The sequence below is a fragment of the Chionomys nivalis genome, chromosome 3 (assembly GCF_950005125.1).
Source record: "Chionomys nivalis chromosome 3, mChiNiv1.1, whole genome shotgun sequence".
NCBI lineage: Eukaryota > Metazoa > Chordata > Mammalia > Rodentia > Cricetidae > Chionomys > Chionomys nivalis.
Window position 1 is genome coordinate 8,757,900 of NC_080088.1, and position 20,748 is coordinate 8,778,647.

Consider the following 20,748-nt stretch of genomic DNA (forward strand, 5'->3'; position numbering starts at 1 on the left):
TCTTTCTTTCCTTCTGTCTCCCTCCCTCCCTTTCTTTCTGACAGGATCTTTCATTGATTGGCCCAGAGCTTTCTGATTAGTCTTGGGTTCTCCTGCATTCATTTCTCAGCACTGGAATTACAGTGCGCGTGTCCACACAGCTTTTTAAATGGGTGCTGGGGCTCACACTCAGACCTCCATGCTTGTGTGCACGCACCTTACCAGCTGTGCCCACTTCATTTATAGATTGTTCTTTTCTTTTTATTATCATATAATATACATAGAATTGTTTCATCTTAACCTGTGTATGTAGGTGCCCAGTCCAAGAGCAGTGGACACACTTCACATTGCTGCACCGTGTTGCTTTTGTCTGCCTCCAGAACAGTTTCTCCTCAGGCCACAGTAGAATTCTGAACCTAGCATGCAACTCTGCATTGGCCGCTGCTGCACCTTGGCCTGTGGAGGCAGTCACCGTCTGCTGGCCTTTAGAAGAAGTTCAAGACTGATGACGTTTAGTTTAATGTCTTAGTTAGGGTTTCTGTTGCTGTGAAGAGACACCATGGCCACGACAACTCTTATAAAGGAAAATGTTTAACTGGGGTGGCTGGCTTACAGTTTCCGAGGTTCAGATCATTATCATCGTGGCGGGGAGCATGGCGGCATGCAGGCAGACATGGAGTCTGAGAAGTAGCTGCGCGTCCTACATCTTACAGGCAGCAGGAAATCATCTAAGCTACTGGACGGTATCCTAAGCATAGAAACCTTAAAGCCCATCCCACAGGGACACACTTCCTCCCACAAAGCCACACCTCCTCATAGTGCCACTCCCTATGAGATTGGGGCAATTACAGGATACCACATTTAGCTTCAATTGACATCAACTCTGTTTATGTGCCGTGAATCAAACGCAGAGCCATGGGCATGCTGGGTAAACACCATTAATCTACAGCCCTGTCTCCTTCATTCCCACTTCTTGAAAGATGGATATAACTTCTCTGACATCAGAAGGGACAACCTTGCCCTTGGCTGAGTTGGGTTTAGCTCCTCATAGGAGGGAAACACAAGTGATTTCTCCCCCCGCCTCGCCCCGCTCTATACCACTATTCCTAGAGGGTCCAACACCCTCTGCTGGCCTCTTCCAGGACTGCACACATATGGGGCACAAACATACATACAGGTAAAACACATATATAAAATAAAAATAAATAAAAAACACTTCAGTGTGTACATGTGTTCTTGTACATTAATTTTGCTGAGTATATGAATATACTTAGTTCTGTACCATGAATTCATTTAGTGGGCCACAAGACATTAATATGCCCAGCTTCAGTCAGTTCTACTTAACTGCTTTCTGAAGCATTTATCCCCACTCTGAGCAGACAGAAGCAGTTCATAGGGCTTCAAGTTGCTCTAAACGTTCGCCAACATGGGAGTTACTGTTTTTTTTTTTTCCTCAGAAAATAATCCTTATTATTACTTTCCATGAAAGCTGATTCTTTTTCTAACAAAAGTAAATATGTAACCAGGCTTGGTGGCTCCCACCCAGAAGGCTGAGGATAAAAGATAAGAGTTTGGACCACCTAGACTGCCCAAACCTCAGTTTATCTGTGACCTTAATGTCCTTACCGCATCTTCCCCTACTTAGTCCACACAAATCAACCCCGTTTGCTTGCCAGTCGCTGCTTCTGTTCCATTATAAGCATGTCTAGGTGATTGCAATCTTTATCCACTGGCAATGCATTTCTTTTTTATAAATACAACAACTGTTAGGTATTTTAGGTTTGTAAGCTAGTTTTCTTGCAAGACAGCATTTTTTAATGTTAGATGCTGTATCTTTGGATGAATGCAAAACTCTCAGATTAGAATGGTTGCCAAAATTTCCATTCTTAGCCTCCAAGGAATAAAATGCTGGGGTTGGAGGGGGGTCCTCTTAAAGGAATTTTGTTTGTAAGACAGCCCACTAGTGAGGTAAAAATAGAGATTAGTGCTGCAGAAGAAAACCATGACAGCAGCCACCTTCGTGTTACTAAGAAACGTCTAAGCCAATCATTTCTTTGGCTGAGCTAACACCTTTGCCTATACTGAATTCTTTGGGCTTATGGGAATACATAGGAAAGTCTATATGAATAGAAAAGTTATATGAATTCTTTGAGTTTGGGGATAACTACAAAGTCTAGCATCTCCATATTTACAGATATTTCCTGTGTGACCTTCTAGTTTAAGAAAATAGTGTTTTTTTTTTTTATTTCTTGAGAATTTTATATAACCTATTTTGGTTATATTTTCTCTTCCCCCACCATCTCCCCTTTGATTTTTAGTGTGTGCCCCCTGTCCTGTCTTCCTGTCTCTCTCAATATTTACTCATTTGTTTGTCTATTTGGTTTTTCAAGACAGGGTTTCTCTGTATAACCATGGCTGTCCTCTGTAGAATCCACTCTGTAGACTAGGCTAGCCTTGAACTCATGGAGATCTGCCTGTCACTGCCTACCAAGTGCTACGATTAAAGGTGTGTGCCACCACTGCCAGCCTCTCTCAATCTTTTAACCCAGTTTGTGTTGGAAACCATTCCTTGGTGTGGAGTCTGCCTGCCCTGGAACATGGCTGATAAACCAGGGTTCACACCAATAAAGCAAACCGACTCCCCCGCTCCCCAGTAGCAATCAAGTGACAGTAACTCCTCAGCCGGCAGTGGGGCTTGGGTCCCCCCCCCCCCTGTGCTGGGATTTGGTCTGACTTGAGCTCATGCAGATCCTGTGAGTTTTTAATGATTTTGCATATAATTTTGCATGAGTTTTTGCCCACAAACTTTACCACTTTTGCCTTTCAGAGGCTCTTTGTCTTAAAGTACTCCTGTTTGGAGGTCACCTGTCCTTTGGTGTGTGTCAGCATCACCTTTGTACTCTTTTTTTTTTGTTTTTTGAGACAGGGTTTCTCTGTGGTTTTGGAGCCTGTCCTGGAACTAGCTCTTGTAGACCAGGCTGGTCTCGAACTCACAGAGATCCGCCTGTCTCTGCCTCCCGAGTGCTGGGATTAAAGGCGTGCGCCACCACCGCCTGGCCTTTGTACTCTTCTTAAGCTGTTGGTAGTTTGTGGCTGGCTGCTGGGTTGTTGCTACTCATGGATGTATTCCTAGAGTTCCCTAAGGCAGTATCGATCCTGGTTGCCTTGACCTCTCCCTAACCCTAGTTTTGATATAGCTGCTTAAAACTGGGAGACGTTCTTTAGCAGTATCACTTAAGCAAGAGAATTTCTTAGGTTCATTGTGTAACATGCGGCTTCTTTGAGGGTACCACTTGAGGGGTTGGAGGTGGGACTGGCCTTCTTTTGTGGATTTCTATAAGGGATAAGTCTAGGTAGTCGTGTGTGTGTGTGTGTGTGTGTGTGTGTGTGTAGGTAGACCTGACACCTTGCCTCAAAGACACTGCTTCCCCGAACACACACTGTTAGTTTCTGTCATCTTCTAAGAAGTGGCTCTCTCTCCCTGCACCCTCCTCTTACAGACCACCAGCCAGACGGAGCTGGAGAACTGGATCACCGCCATCCACTCTGCCTGCGCAGCCGCTGTGGCAAGGCACCACCACAAGGAAGACACACTGCGTCTCCTCAAGTCAGAGATCAAGAAGCTGGAGCAGAAGATCGACATGGACGAGAAGATGAAGAAGATGGGGGAGATGCAGCTGTCCTCGGTCACCGACTCGAAGAAGAAGAAGACCATACTGGACCAGGTGACTGTCTCTTTGCGTGTGGAGCTGGCAGACTCTTTAGGTCTTCGCTTTTTTTTTTTTTTGCTGTCTCAGAATCTCTAAAGATCTCCCCTCACCGTGGCAGCAGCCTGTCACCCAGACTGTTAAACTCTCTATTGTGACTGTCAATTTCCTCACCCTTTGTTCAGAGTTGATTGTTATGAGTTAAAGGAACAATATGATATGGAATGGAAGGCGGAAAGCAGAGAGGAGAGCCCTCCAGCTCCCACCATTCTTGTGATTCTAGGTGGATCTGTGTATTTGAAAAATCTATACTTTCCTCCCCCATCTACCATGGAGTGAAGCTATGAGGAGAATTCGTTCCTGATTCTTCAACAGACTTAGAATCCTAAATTTTAAAAAGTGAAAGGTGATTTTTAAAGTCCACTCAGCTGTCCCTCACTACCCATTGTGAACTGATTTCAGGACCCCTGCAGCAACCCAAATCTGGGCATGCCCCAGTCCCTGACATAAAATGGACACATAGTATGTGTTCATAACCTACACCATCCTCTCATGTATTTTAATTCATTCCTAGGTCATGTATGATACCCAGTAGATATAAATATTATATAAATCATTGTACTATAGAGTTTAAGAAATAACCACAATAAAACAGTATGTACACTGTCACTATTATAGGGCACATGGGGCCCCTTTGCTCTGTGCTTTATGGTCTTGGTCACTGTGGTTTTTAAATTCAGGCAAATTCACATAACAAAACCATGTAAAGGGTCAACAATTTAGCAGCAGTCAAAACATTCAATGTTAGGTGGCCACTTTCTTCATCTACTTGTAAGAGGAACCCAACTCCTGTTAAGTGTTTGCTCTTCTCTGTCCCTGGGTCTGTTGTGAATGGTTTGTCCCTTTGAGATGCTCCGTATGAATACGATTGCTTAACATGAGACCCTTGTGCCTGCCTTCTTCACCTTGCGTAGCTTTTTGGAGTCTGGCTTGCGCTGGGGCTTACCCATCAGCGTCTGCCTCTTTGGGGGCCTCTGCTAATCGCATTGTGCATATGCAGCACTGTTGTCCATTTCTCCTTTGATGGCATTTGAGCTATTTGCAGCTTCTTGGCTGCTTTGAACAGTGCCGTCATTGTAGATGGAGAATGCTTGTTCGTTCCCGGACACCCAGACCCAAAATAACCACACAGAAACTACATTAATTACAACACTGCTTGGCCAATAGCTTAAGCATATTTCTAGCTATCTCTTACATCTTAAATTAACCCATTCTTATTATTTGATATCTTACCACAAAGTTCGTGGTTTACTGGTAAGGTTCCAAAGCATCTGTCTCCTTCTGCAGTTACATGGCGGCTCCCCGACTCCGCCTTCTTTTCTCCTCTATCTCTACTTGGAGTTCCTGCCCTACTCTATTTTGCACTGCAATAGCCCAAAGCAGCTTCTTTCTTTTCTTTTTTTCTTTCTTTTTTCGAGACAGGGTTTCTCTGTGGCTTTGGAGACTGTCCTGGAACTAGCTCTGTAGACCAGGCTGGTCTCAAACTCACAGAGATCCGCCTGCCTCTGCCTCCCGAGTGCTGGGATTAAAAGCAGCTTCTTTCTTAACCATTGGTAACAGAACATATTCACAGCACACAGAGGGGAATCCCACATCAAGTCATGAACTTGTGTCTTCTCATTTTGATCACGATTAAAAAGGGAGATGTCACCAGTGGCCTCTCTCTCAGCTTTCACTTTGTCCTTTTTAAGGATTTAATTTTATGTGTATAGGTGCCACCTGATGTATGTTTATGATTACATGCATTTTGGTGTCCACAGAAGTCAGAAGAGGGCGTCAGCACCACTAGAAATAAAGTCATAGTCAGTCATGAGGTGCTCTGTGGGTGCTGGGAACAGAACTCGTGTCCTCTATAAGAGCAGCAATGCTCTGAATTGCTGGGCCATTTTTCTAGTCCTGTGAGCTTCCACTTACTACCAGAGCATTTTTCTTGAATATATATGGTCTCTGTGGTCTTATGTGAATGCCACATCAGTAGCCAGAGGCTATTTTGCCACTTTGAGTGACAAGGACATGTGTGGACACTAGCTTTGGGTGGAACCCTGGATCTCCACTGTTGACAATTTACTACTTTTTTTGACCCTTATTTAACAGTACCCTACTTTACCAAAGCTTTTGGTTTATTTGATTTTGACCTGTAGTTGACCTTACATCTATCTATCTATCTATCTGTCTGTCTGTCTGTCTGTCTATCTATCTATCTATCTATCTATCTATCTATCTATCTATCTATCATCTGTCTGTATATCTATCTATCTATCTATCTATCTATCTATCTATCTATCATCTGTCTGTCTATCTATCTATCTATCTATCTATCTATCTATCTATCTATCTATCATCTGTCTATCTATCTATCATCTATCTATCTATAATCTATCTATTATCTGTCTGTCTATAATTTATCTATTGTTATCTATCTATCTATCTATCTATCTATCTATCTATCTATCTATCTACCTATCTATCATCTGTCTATCTATCATCTGTCTATCTATAATCTATTATCTGTCTGTCTATAATTTATCTATTGCCTATCTATCTATCTATCTATCTATCTATCTATCTATCTATCTGCATACCAATCCCAGTTCCTCCTCCCTCCTCAACTCCCTCTCCCCCCACCTTCCCCCTACTCTACCCCCCATCCACTCCTCAGAGAGGGTAAGGCCTCCCCTGAGAAGTCAGTTAAATCTGTCCCATGAACCTCCTTGAGCCGGGACTAAGCTCCCTGCCCCCATGCCTAGGCTGAGCAAGGGACAGTTTACTACTCTCAGCCCTTTCTTTAATAACCTCCCCACTTTCAACAAAGCTTTTGGTTTATTTGCTTTTGGCCTGTAATTGGCCTTACTTTTCTTAGTAAAAGTCCTCTCCTTATCAACAGTGTTCCTTAGTACTGGAGATCCCTACATTTTTATTCCTTCTGTCTTAGGTTTGTGGTCAGAATTGACATACCAAACATGCTCTCCCCACCCCCACCAAAATCCCTGTGAACTCCATGCCAGGAGAGCACCCATAACTAACAATGTACTTTATGTTTATGATACTGTGTTTATGGTCACAGATAGGAGACCTAGGGGCCCCATTGTTTCCCCTCGAGAATTATAATTATCACCTTTACAGTCAACTGATCTGCCCTATTCTTGGCTAACGTTTATTTTCTCCTTTTCCCATTTCTCTTCCTGGTTTTTTCACCACTGCAGATCTTTGTCTGGGAGCAGAATCTCGAGCAGTTCCAGATGGACCTGTTTCGTTTCCGCTGTTACTTAGCCAGCCTCCAGGGCGGGGAGCTGCCAAACCCCAAAAGGCTGCTTGCTTTTGCAAGCCGGCCGACGAAAGTGGCAATGGGCCGCCTTGGGATCTTTTCTGTATCGTCTTTTCATGCCCTGGTGAGTAGAAGCAAATGAAGTTTGGAAAAATATTCATCTTGGTTCTTAATCCTGAGTAGGACTTGACAGGAGTCTCTCAGCTGTTTCCTTAGTTTGCTGCCCTGTACAGATTTCCAAACTCATCTCACTTTGCAATTCATGCAGAATTTCGTTCAAACCTATGTGGGAATGTAATTAAACCTCTCTTGATAGGGTTAAGACTATTGTGCAAGAAAAATGCAAAAGGCACTGTCTCCCCAGACTCCTTCTAACACCCCAGCCTACCCCCTCCCCGTGGTGTTGGGAATTGAACCCAGGACCTCACAAATGTTAGGTAAACACTCTATCGTTGAGCTACATCCCAGACCCATAAAGATAGTCTTGAGACATATTCGCTGCAGTGTTTGTGGATAGATGTTATTTTTAGACAGTTTTGGCATTTGAGACCATAAAGTTAATAACCTTATGTACGTGATAAATGGAGGGCTTTCCCTCGTGCGTATAGCTCTGTTCTCTCTGTGAGGCGTAGGTGTATTCTCCCCTGCCCCCACACCACACCGTTAGCAGATCTTTGCAGCTTGGAGGTCTCTCTTCACTTTATCCTAGTTTGACAGCTAATATATGATGTGTAGAGGAAGGCCGGTTTCAGTGACGCGTAGCTGGACACGTGTCCTAGGAGGGGAGTTTTCGTCCGAGTCCGCAGCGGCAGAGTGCGTGATTGTGCCGTGTGCTTACACACGGTAATTCTCAGTACTTGCTAAATCACGAGCAGCTTTATGTACTTGGGACCCATTTCTGCCAGAGGGGGACAATCAGTATACAAGCAACGAGTTTTAGCCATCTAGGTCGACACCCCAGAACTATATCACACCCATAACACATTTGCTATGGAATTAGAAGTGAAGTCAACGGCAGGGTCCTGAGCTGCCTTGGAAGCATTAGCTGAGTGTAGCTGAATTCTAAGTTATAATTCAGTCCTGGGCGTTTGTGTTCCTTGTAAACAGATTAGCATCATCATTCAGATAATTAGGGGGAGATCTGTACTTTGAAAGAGGTCTTACTCCAATTTCTAGAGTTTTAAGAAACTCTCTTGTTCTGCTAAGCTCTGCCCCTGGTTTGCTTGCCTCCCTCTTTATGTGGCTGTTTCGTTTTTGGTTTTCCTTGTAAGGAATAGAGGGGAAAGTTAGAACTGCTGGGGACCCAGTTGTTTTTATTTTCATTACTTTTCATTTATGGTGTGCGTGATCTAGGTCTGTTACCTTGAGACCTGAGCACTAGTTTTTAACTTAGCCAAATCTTTATTCCATGTGAGGGATTTCCCTTTGCTCCTGTCAGAATGTCCCAATCAAGAGCATGCATTTATTTATTTCTGTTGGCAGGCAAGCTCGTCTCAGTGAGACACCACCTGTCAGTCTCCAGCGCCCACGTCCCTTTCCCTCTTGCTGTCACACGATAGGATGCGAAGAAATCCAATTTGCCTTCTACCTCAAACTCATGTGCACCGGTTGCTTTCTTATAAGTGGCTGTCTCTGAAATAGACAAGGAAAAGCCGCTGAGCTCCTTGTCTGTCATTGACCTATGGGCCCCCTATATTCCCCTTCGTGTCTATGATGTATGCGCTTTTTCATTTGGTGGCAGGTGAGTTAAATCTACCCTATGGAAGAGGCAGTTAGTTGGTGATTCTTAGGGACTTTTGTTCTGTTATTTGGAAGACTAGTGTTTCGTTCCGTAAATCCGCCTCTCCGCTCCTTTCTGCCGTTTCTCGCTAGCTGCTTCAGTAACGCAAGTCCTGGTGTCCGTGCATCCTTGCCGGTCTGTGCAGGCTGGCTTTTATTTTAGACAGAGCACGTTAGGATACACTACCCGGTATCTGCTTCTATTTTCCTCATCAGCTGGCAGAACATGCCCAGCAGAATCTTAATCTGATTTATTTGGATACCCGCCCCTCATCTCTCCTTGTCATTTGACCCTCGGGGTCCCCTCCTCTCAATGGCAGTTGAAGCCTTTTTCAATCCCTCCTTTGTCTAGGATATTGCCCCCTCCTGTTAAGTGGGGGTGGATGGAAGGAGAAGGTGCAAGGGTATCAGGGCTGGGGGAGGGGTTTGAGCTACAGTGGGAGTCCCATTCCCTAGGAGATCCCAGTCCTGCTGAATGATGTGCCTTCATTAACCGAAGGGTCCCTGCTGTACTCTTTGAAGAAAGGTTATCATTGTTCTTGTTTGCACAGATGAGCTGACTGATAAAGTAGTCAGGTGCCCGCCACAGAGGAGGCATTGTGTGGGTCTGTCATTGAGAAACCCATGAGTTCTTGTCCCGCAGTTCTTCTGCCAGCCTGTTTTCTATACCCCCCTGGTCATTATTGTCTGGAGTCATGGTGGTGGTGGTGCTGCCCTTATGGCCCACAAGGCCTGAGCACTTGAGGATAGCTGCTCAAGCCTTTGAAGCAGCCCAAGGCAGGCAGCCAGGTCCTGAGAGTATTTGTGTGCCCAGGTTTCTCTTCCCATGCTTTTTCTTCTCTCCCAAGACTGTAAACTCCAGAGTTACTTTTTAAGTTATTGCTGCTCACCCTTTAATTTTAAATGTTTTATTTATTCATTTCATTGGCAAATAAATACATGCACAGCCCAGGCATGTGTCAGTTGCTAGCCTTGTGGTGAGGGCATAAGAGCACAGAGAGTCTATGTTTCTGGGGCTCATGTTCACATGGGAGAGACAGGAAGAAGGACACTCGCAGTTCGCAGAACATGGTGGGTGCAGACAGTGAGGCACGCTGGGAAGGAAATGAGCAGGCTAACACAAGGCTGTTGTAATTGTCATTCCTCAGCATCCTCAGAAGAGTGGCATCAGGATACCAGGGATACAAAAGGGGTCGGTGTCCTCCTCCCATGTGCTTTTAACCATATTACCTAGAGTGCTTAATGCCACGCTAATGGTATGCAGATGCTTCTACTTTATTGTTTATTGAATAGCGATGAGGAAAATGTCTCAATACATATGGAATTTTTTTCTGAATAATTTTGACCCGATGTTGCCTGAATCCATGGATAGTGGGTGCTGACTCCTCTTGGCTACCTGTGTATGGTGTGGAGGCAGACAGACAGATAGACATTGTGCTTACAAGTAGACCTTGCTGTGGCTATCTTTGTGCGGCGTGGGGGCAGACAGACAGACAGACATTGTGCTTACAAGTAGACCTTGCTGTCTGCTAATTGGCTGAGACCAAACAGCTGATCTGGTTTGGATTTTAAAGTTTAACACCATTTCTCCTCTGTTTACACAGCCATGGGAGCACGCATGTGTCAGCATGTTCTGATTTAATCATTTCACAGGCAGGGTTCGCCTTCAACTTAGAAGGCAGAGACCAGAACATTTGACATGTTTTATGATGCCTTCTATTTGTGGGTTCCCCCACACAAATACCTCAAGAATGAGTGTAGGTTAAAGTCTTTCTCATAAAATTTCCCATGGGAGTCTTGGCTCCCACTTTTTAAATGTCCTGATCTGTGTTTCTTAAGTACTTAACTGAGACAAGGCAAGACTTCCCGCCTCCCGCAACCTTCTGTTTTCATCTGAGTCCAAAACCCTTCTCCCTAATGCCCTTGTGGAGAAGCTGTTTTGGTTCCCATTCTGAGCGCATGTGGGGGTCCTTGCCCATCTACTTCCTGGGCTTCTTCTGTGTTGATCCTGTCAATACTGAGGACTCAGGGAAATGCCTTGTGGCCAACATGCTGAGGGCTGGGAGGCCCCCTGTGTTTCCCAACACCATTTCATTCCTGAGACTGCTGCCAGTTGGCATCTGTCATGTTGGGAGTTGCCCCCGTGGGAATCTATGTCAAGTGGGTTCTGAGACATTCACCTCCAGCGGCAAAGCACAGGTGGGGAGGTTCATTTCCAGTCTGACTCACTGAGCCTCCTGCCATGCCCTTTCGAAAGGAGATCTTGTGAGTGGCCTATTGAGATCTCCTGGCAGAGAAGCCCTGAAGTTCCTGGGACATTCCTTACAAGCCGTAGGGTAAAATTCACCCTGTACTTTCTGGAGTCCTCAGGGATCCCCACTTCTGCCACTGTAACCATGGCAGCTTCAAATATGGGTATCTTGTTCTGAAATGTTTCTCTGGTTGCATGATGCCTTGCAGGGATCTCAGCAGAGTATAGCTTTAAAAAGAAATATAAGTGTTGTTTCCTTTTCATGTAAACACAACACATGTAAGCTATGGAGGATCTATGTTTACTGTACATGTGTGTGTGTGTGTAGATAGATAGGAGGGGGTGGAGTGGGAGAGAGTGCAGGTTTACATGAGAGAAACCCCTCCATTCATCAGTACCTTTGTTAGGCTTGGATGTAGCTCAGCGATAGAGTGTTTGCCCAGCGTGTGTCAGGTCCTGGGTTCAATCCCCAGCACAGTGAAACAGGAGAGCGAGAGAGAGTACCATTGTGGGTCTGGGATGTAGCCAAGTGGTCCAGTCTCCCAAGGTTGTTGTTTCTCTTCCCTTGGTCTTCCATCTTGGAATAGCCTGATGATTGAGGCCGTGATGCAGCCATCCTCATCACCAGGGATGAGCCGCGCCAAATGACTAGAAAGCCCCCCGAAAACATTTCCTAGAAGCCATCCCATCAGCAGAAATGGTCACAAGCCCATGCTCTGGGAAAAGGAAAGAAGCCAACCCTGACTTCTTGGCTAAGTGCCCAGATACATTAGGGATTTCCTAGAGAAGATGCTGGATACTGGGGCAGTGATCACTTCCCTAGCTAAGAGGATAATTTTGTATATTCTAAGAGATTGAAGAGATCCCAACAGATAGAAGAGATTAGCTAGTTTAGGTGTAATGTAGAATCGTAGGGGCCATAGTCTGCTGGTTTTTAACTGACCCTTGGAATGATTTGTATTTAAAATACAGAGGCTGCTCTGTAGTGTTTAGAGAGCATCTCCAGAATGTGCATGGTTCTAGGCTTCAGGTGCAGTCGGTCAAGCAGACTGGAGGACAGCTAACTCTTAACCACATGACATATTTTGTTGCTCTTTTAGTCAATAAAGAGATTATATATTTATTATTTTTATCTACATAAATAAATGGTTTTCTATAGTGGTGAGTTTGCCAACTTACCATTTGACACCAGTGCAGGCTCCCGGAATCTCTGTCTGTGAGTCACAGCACTGGGGTCAGTAGCATGCTAGGGTTTATTAAGGGTGGGTAGGACGGTGTGTCAACTCAAGGCGCCTATGTCGGTGCTGATCCACCTCTCCTGTGGTTTCTTCGGTCCAGGTGGCAGCCCGCACCGGTGAGATCGGAGTGAGAAGACGCACTCAAGCCATGTCCAGGTCTGCGAGCAAGCGAAGGAGCAGGTTTTCTTCTCTCTGGGGCCTGGACACTACCTCCAAAAAGAAGCAGGGACGTCCAACCATCAACCAGGTAGGTCCCAGAGTCAGCACAAAGCACCTACAGATGTCGCTTCTTTGGCTGTTGATTTGCAAATGTGTGTGCGTGTAGGCATGTGCGTGTGTTTCTCTTTATTGACACTTTAAATCATCTGGACGTGAAGTTGGTTGTGCTAGACAGTTTTTAATAAGTAATTTATACCCCAGACATGGAGCTCTGCTATTAATCTGTCAGCACCATCCATCTCCCACCTGCACTCCACCCAGGCGCTGGCTAATTACCGACCTACTAAACAGTGATGAATTCACGTAAGGCCTCAGAACTGAGCAGCCACCACAGGAAGCCAAGCGAGCATTGGCTGTAGTCTCCCTAAGCCGTCTCAGGTGCTGGATCATGGGGGTCTCCAGGGAAATGCGTTCATTTCTTTGCCCCTGAGATTTGGAAGGTGGCCTTAGGTGGGCAGCTCCTCTGTCTGTGGGAATGAGGACCCAGAAGTGAATGTGACCGTGGCCACCATGGCTTCTTCTGCTCAGGTCCAAGGCTGGCAGAGGATCTTGTGACTAGCATCATCTAGACTGATGGTGGGCAGAGCCCTGGGGAACCACACCCAGTGGTCCTTCTCTTCCCTCTCTCGTGATGGCGTTGCTTCTAGAAAACTCTGCTGTCCATTATTGTCATCTGTCTCCACTGACACCGAGAAGTGAATAGCCTCAAACCATTCATATGGATGTTAGAAGCAGGAAGACAGGAGCGGTGTTACTCTATTTGGAGGGTGTATTCATTTCACGGGCTACAGCGGCCGGACAGAGAAGCACTGGCCATGTGAGAGGTTATGACCAGATTATCAGTATAGCCTACAGGTGATGCCCTTGAGCAAAGCTGACTTGATCACAGCATTCCCATACCATTTACATTGCAGCCACCGACTTCCGACTTCCCTGAGGACGAAGTTTTAAAAGGGTTAGTCCAAGGTTGTTGTCCTAAATTCCCTAGTTGACCAACATGCTCACCTTTGATAAACTGCCTTTTTTTGTCTGGATGGAAGCTGAAGGGGACCAGTTAAGTATGCCGTGAGAGTGAGGGACTGAGCAGCCTTGATAGAGAGTTCGTATTCATGGACTTGGCACAGTAGGGACTTAATGGTGCTCCGTCCTTCCTGCAGGAGGAGGCCATTAGCATCAACATCCTTCCCCTCCTTCCGGGAGGAGTGGTCTTATAGTTGGACTTATGTTCTGTCAAAACTGTTGGTTTATACGGCTTTACCTTTTCAGTTAGATTATAGCCTGCTGGAATGTGTGACTGAATTTCAATAATTGCAAGCAAACATCTTCACAATATGTTCTTAAATCATTCTTATAATTCTTAAAGTAAAATTTTAAAAAATCTTGCTTAGCCACAAATGTTGTAAGGGAAATCTCATCACTAATTCAGAACTCTCAAATAAAAAATTGTGTTTCTGTAGCCTCTTTTACAATGAATAAAAAAAAGAAAGTATTGACTTTCTCCTGGTCGCATGTGCTCATTTTATAGCCTGCATTCAAAATTTACTGTGGCTGTGTTTGAATAGTGATCATTTTCAATATAGCTTTATGATACACAATTTATCAAATTTCAAAAATAGGCAGTTTTCTGGTTTTTAAATAAAAAGAAAACCTTTTCTATCTTTTATATAAAACACAAAAACTCGCTAAGTGTCTTTTTTTAAGACAACACTTTTCTATCTGCAGGTGTTTGGAGAGGGGACCGACACTGTGAAGAAATCATTAGAGGGAATATTTGATGACACGGTTCCAGATGGGAAGGTAAAAATACACGCGCGTTCCTTCTAGAGACGCTCAAGAGCGTCAGTTTAGACACAGTGTTGTGGTTTGCTCAAGAGTGTTAGCATAGGCACAGTGCTGTGGTTTCGGGGGGCGATGTACGCTCAGCATGAAAAACTGGCTTGATGATCAGGTTTCTAAAAAAGCTATCTAATAGGTTACCGTGAGGTGGAAAAATCATTTTCTGTTTAAATCTTGGCGCTAATAAGAGCAGCTCCCTGCTGACATAACATGTCTCATCCTTATCATTTGATCTGTGAGATTCCAGCTAGAGTACAAGAGAAGATGGGAGCTCAGAGTTAGCTGAGTATTTTCTGTCATTGCTAATTCCTTTTTCTGTACGACTTTCATTCCCACAAGGTGAGATCTTAGTGTCCTCACTTCCTGCCCACACATGCTATTTTGTTCCCATTAGTTGCAGAAGTGTTCTGATATCATGTGCCTTCTTTTTTTTTTTTTTTTTTTTTTTTTTTTTTTTTTTTTTTTTTTGATGCTTTTGCCTCCCAATCAGATACTCAACTTGAGATTCACAGACATGACTCAGCCTTGTGCTTGAGTTTGATAGGGGCTTTCAGACTGCTAGGGTTGACACCTCATGAGGTCAGTGATGCCTCCCAGCCACTTTTTGTAGCTTAACATAAAAAGAGCACCCCCTTTTCAGGGTCTCAGTTCCACTTTCCTTTGGGGTTCTAGTGTGGACAACACAATGTTGCTGTGATTGCCTGGTTTCCATCCCCAGGACCAATGCGACAGAATCCAGCTTTTGGTTACCATGCCACCTAGCAATATTAGTCATCAGTAGCTAAGCCCGGTGTTCTGGAAGGATCTGATCCTCAGAAATGAGAGGAGTGTGGAGTTCTTAGTATTGGAGGGAACAGGAGAAGAGTGGTCACAGGAGAAGCCTTTCTTCATCCAACCCCCCCTGATGTGTCACCCTGGGTTTGGGGGTGGTTAGCTTAGGGAATATACTCCCGCGGTGCTCTCTTTGAATAATTGTTCATAATGAAACTATGGACCTATATACGATCCAAGCACGGTCTTTAATGTGTACTTTGTCATATCTGAACTAGGCCAGTTTGCATACATTATACATTTTCAATGACGTCATGCCCTTTCTTGTGCATAGGAATGACAAAGCTTTTGAGTTTCCTTGTGTGTCTGCGTTTTCCATTTTTCTAGACTAACTTTTTAAAATTCTGCTTCCTGGCATTTAGTCTCATCTCAAAGAACAGTTTAGATGCAAATCCAGGGTTGATCCAGTGCTAGGGGCACGTATTTAATGTGGCATGTGGGGACAGCCTGGGAAGATTCCAATTGTAGGTAATGGGCTGTAGGCAAGTGATTGCTTTTTTGGCAATTCTTTCCCTGGAGGCCAACTTATCTGTGAAAGTAGGAGAGTTCAAAAGCAGGCCTGAGACTCTTCCGTAACTGGGTTTCTCTTATTGACCCCGACAAGGCCTTCAGTTCCTGAACCCCATTGTTTCTCTTAATGGAAGTCATTTTACCACCTCCCAGAGTTTCCTGAGAAAGTTGCTTCTTCTTGAATGTCACTACGATTAGCCTTGTTCTTGGGAGTCTGTAGATCCGTATTTACCACCAATGGCCTCGTTATTAACCCTAATAAAGGCATGTTACTGGAGCATCACGCGTGCTAACATTATGATGATCCAACACATTCTTCCCTGCTTATTTGACTGGGCTAATGTAGCAGCTATCTGCAGGGTACCTTCCACTCTAGCTATTCTACTTGCCTAGGTTTGGCCTTGCTGCATCCGCATGTATCCATCCCGCCCCCCGCCCCCCATCCGCAAGCATGTTGGTCCCCCATCCTCAGTCAGTGTGATCGAGGAGACAGTCCTGGTGGCCTATGGAGGACCGCTGTTCCTCTCAGAGTTGTCCTCGTGATTCAGGCTGAGCACAGGATGCTGCTGCCGATCAACATGAGGTGCCAGGGCATCATCTTTATGAACACAGTTTCCTTGGGCCTCATCGATGCTTTGCTGTGTAAGGTTGACACGGCAGACATTCTTGCTGATAGAATTCTCTGCTCAAGGTTTTGTTTTGTTAATTGTTTTTGCTTGTTTGTTTGTTTTTGTTTTGTTTTTTGAGACAGGGTTTCTCTCTGTTTTTTTCCTTGACTGTCCTGGAACTCACTTTGTAGCCCAGGCTGTCCTCAAACTCACAGAGATCTACCTGCCTCTGCCTTCCGAGTGCTGGGATTAAAAGCGTGCGGCGCCACCACCTGGCTACTCAGAATTTAAAGTGCCTTTGTGGAAGAAATAGTGGGCGGAACCAAAAGGATGATTTGTTTTTTGCCTTCCAAATTTTTCTTTGTGTTTATCCATGCCATGGCAACATAATGGCCATAGGCCAGGTGGGGAAGGGTGCCCCATGTCCTGAGTCAAAGGCTGCCTGCCCCCCCCATAAAGCTTCTTTCTCAGTAGTTCTTGTTCCTCCGAGAGCTTCCTCCCAGCCCTGCCACCCCAGCCCTGCCACTCCTCCCCACTAGCTGTTTCCCTGGTATAGCTCTCTGGCGTCTGACATTGTTAGGTACGGACTGCTGCAACTCTACTTACTGTGTTTTCTACCCCAGAGGGACAAGGAAGTGGTCTTACCCAGCGTCCACCAGCACAATCCCGACTGTGACATCTGGGTCCATGAATATTTCACCCCATCCTGGTTCTGTCTGCCCAATAATCAGCCAGCCCTGACAGTTGTGCGGCCTGGGGACACGGCGAGGGACACCTTGGAGCTCATTTGCAAGGTATTGTTTTCTAGGTAGAGTAGGATTGGGTGGCAGTCTCTTCTCCATCCCTCTAAGGGAGGAGGCGCTGGGTATGCCTTGCACACGCAGGCAGCCCTGTGTCCCTTGGTGAAGGTGTGCACATAACCTCGACCCGCACACAATACAGAACGCTTGAGAGGGAGGTAGAATACAAAGCTAACCACTGTGGACATCTTGTGGACATCTTGGACAGCCTTTCTGTTCTGCGCCCCCACCCCAAAATGTACGCAAATGTATTTAATGGTGTCATACCATGGGTGCCATTGCAACCGGATGTTTGAATAGTAACTGATTCACCAGTGACATCTTTAAGTTGGGGAAAACCTAAAGTCAATTTAAGTCTGACATGATGGGAAAGTCCTCGTTCTGTGAACATGGAATTAGCCTGTATTTTTTAACTAGAAGGAGGTTGATTTCATTCTACTTTTGCCTTAGGATGTGGAAATGTCTTGATTTTTTTTCAGGGTGAGATTTCTTTTCATAGCCGAGCAGCCTGGAGCGGTGGCAGGAAGAGGTAGTTTACTCATACACACTGGTTTTCGCTTTTCCATGAGTGATGGCACCAGTGGTCTTAGTTGATGGTACCAGGTCTGAGGAGGAGATGCCACTTTCCTGGTTTGCAGAGAAAGTGTGGTTCTGAAAGCCTTCAGTTCTTTCCTCACATCCCAGTCATAAGGAGAGAAAGGTCAGCAAAGTAATCAAAGGAAGGCCAGCTCTCTCTGGCTGCTCCCAACTTGGGGTGTCGAGCTGTGACGGGTGGGCACTCAGGACTCTCAGAGTCGTAGGAAGGACAGTCCACAACGCTCAGAAGAACATAGAATATTGTCATAGGGGAATGAGCTGATATTCCATGAGGCTCCAAAAGAAGAAATCTTTTGTATCCTAATTTTATTCTCGAACCATTTGGATGGATAAAAATGACATTTTAAAAGCCCCGTTCTTTTTACATATGATTGGTAAATATTGAATAATTTCACTCCCTCAACAATATGTTGTAATTACACTATTAGAAATTTATACATGCTTCTTAAAAATTACTAATGCTTAAAAATATGTCTCTTCCTACAAATGTGGGGAAATTAAACAATCCAGCTGAAATAATGGCTTTCAAATAGCCTTATGTGAAGAAAGGGAGATCAACCTATTGTTTCAGGACAATGCTAAACTTGGCCCCCGCGTAAGCATTAAAAATATACGGTAGCACTTCACACACGCCAGCTGTTTTCTTGTGAGCATGAGTTCTAGGTTTTGAGCATAATGGCATCTCTGTTCCTAACTTCTGATTTTGATTCCTTACCAAAGTTGGTCTGTTGAGGATTTCTGCATGCCTTATTTATAGCTGAGCACAGTTCGTTAGAGAACCATTGGTATTCTGCAGAGCTGTGGGAGTTGCTCTCAGTTGGCGCCGTTGGAAGTAGAACTCTGGAAGGTGTTTCCAGGGAGTAGCATGGCCATGGAGTATCCTTCAGGAATTGAAAATTAAGCCATAGCTCTATGGTAACCATGTTTTTGTGAGAAATTAATCTGTGGGAGGTACAATGAGTTGGTTGGGCCGGTTTTGGGCTCTTTTTAAGCATTTTGGCCTTTCTAGAAGCTAAGAGACTAAAACATGATGTCTTCGCCATATAGAGACCAGCATTAAGTAAAGCTGCTGCCCTGTCCCTTTATATTTTGGCTTCTTGCCGAGTTTCTGTGGGTATTCTCAACGGTACAAGTTCCTTCCATGGACAATAACAGATCAGCCTGCCCAAGGTTCCTTGGGTTGCCATTTCCCTCCAAAACATAGCTCTGGACAGCACAGTCTCCTGTCACCTTATGTCTCATGAGCTTAAAAGGGGAAAACTTGCATGGTATATTTTAAGAAACTGAGGGTCTCTGGGAAAGCATCTACATAGGATAAAGTATCCAGTGTGCTCAGGCCTGGAAGTCCTCTTGACTCCTCACTAATCAGTGGGGCAATTTCATTCCTAAGGACGGAAAGGGAGGATGGGCGCCATGTGTTATAAAGTGAGCTCCTGGTGAATGGAGGATGGGAGACAAAGATGCAAGAGTGGGAGACTTTTATTTCGCTCTTGTCCTTGGTGACGGCTGATGTCTGCTATCTAATACTGATACTAATCTAATAATTTCTTTCTCCCGTCTTTTGCATTAGCCCATTCTCTTTCCTACTCTCTGACCCAGTCACTTCACATCCGTTTTCCATCTGCCATCCAATCACCAGCCGAGTCCTGGTAGAGTCAATGTTTCCAGATAAACATTTCGTGTTATAGATGGGAATGAAGTGATTGCTAGATGTAGCTAGGAACCATGTCAGCCTATAGGGTTTTCAAAAAACATTCAGATTATCACAGTTATAAAAAAATTGCAAAAAAATACCCCAATTCGTTCTTTCATACTCATAGTGTTCCTGTATGGTCATGATATCAATTTTACAACATGCTTTTGCTAAGAATCTTTATAAGTGTATGAATTTATCTGTTTGTTGTGTATAAGTGTAAGGTCCAAGGACAACCATGGGTGCCATCTGCAGGAACACAGATCACCTCCTTTTAGATGGAGTTTCTAATTGGCCTGAACCTCACCAAGTAAACTAGGAGGACTGGCCAGCTAGCCCAAGGGATCGTGCTGGTCCCCTCCCAGACCCTGGGTCACGGTGGCTTCCACCACTCCTAGTAGTCTTACATGGCTCCGAAGAACAACTCAGGTCGTCAGGCTTGCGGGCGTGTGCTTCGCCAGCTCGGGTATTTCCCCAGTCCAATCGTACGTATTTTAATGGCTCAGACTATTTATTTAAAATATCTACATTATTGCTTCCTCCTTTGAAATAATTATAGTAAGATCTGAATCTTAAAAAACTATGCCAACTAAACAAAACCTTCCCCAGTTGTAATATTTGTTTTATGGCACAATTTACAGCACGCTTTCTTGCCTCTGAACAGTTACAATGCTAAGTGATTTGAGTAAGAGTACATTGGAAAACAAATTTGTGCTACTTAATTTTTTTCCCCTAACGGAATTCCTCTTGGAAGGAAATTTTCTCCTGAGTGTTGTACAAAATCGAAACAAGCCAGATACTGAACAGATACCCATCAATATTCTCTAACATTTGGATTTTTTTTTTGCATAAACAAGTGTTACGAATACAGTTGATAGTTCAACCTACTTTGATATTGAAGTTCATAATGTTATTCTTGAGAATCTGAAGATTAGCTCCTTTTTTTAAAAAAATGTATTTTTATTTTATGTACATTGGTGTTTTGCCTACATGTATGTCTGTGTGAGGGTTTCAGATCCCTTGGACCTGGAGTTACAGGCAGTTGTTAACTGCCATGTGGTTGCTGGGAACTGAACCAGAGTCCTTTGGAAGAGCAGCCAGTGCTCTTAACCACTGAGCCATCTCTCCAGCCCTTAATTAGCTTCTCAGGACTGAGTTTTATTTTGGATTGGCCATGCCATATGGTTCATGATCCTGTGGGGAGGACCCACAGAAATACTTGTCGTCCACGTCCTGACTAGAATAACCGTTTACCAACCATAAAGGCCTTTAGATTTCTTATTAAACCTATATTAATATGATTTATTTTGAGCCAGGCTGGTCTCAACCTTGAAACTTTTCTGCCCTAACCTCTGGAGTGCAGGGGTTGAAGACT

The 20,748-nt window shown here is 44.5% G+C and overlaps 1 protein-coding gene across 5 annotated transcripts in view; it reads left to right on the forward strand.

Moving 5' to 3' along the window:
• Window positions 1–20,748, forward strand: part of Tiam1 (TIAM Rac1 associated GEF 1) — a 353,183-nt gene that overhangs the window by 258,002 nt on the left and 74,433 nt on the right. For all 5 annotated transcript variants that reach the window (XM_057763555.1, XM_057763556.1, XM_057763560.1 and 2 more), the window contains 5 exons: window positions 3,480–3,704; window positions 6,950–7,135; window positions 12,380–12,526; window positions 14,221–14,295; window positions 16,907–17,077. In XM_057763555.1, the coding sequence (XP_057619538.1) occupies window positions 3,480–3,704; window positions 6,950–7,135; window positions 12,380–12,526; window positions 14,221–14,295; window positions 16,907–17,077 (804 nt within the window). The remainder of the gene's footprint in view (window positions 1–3,479; window positions 3,705–6,949; window positions 7,136–12,379; window positions 12,527–14,220; window positions 14,296–16,906; window positions 17,078–20,748) is intronic.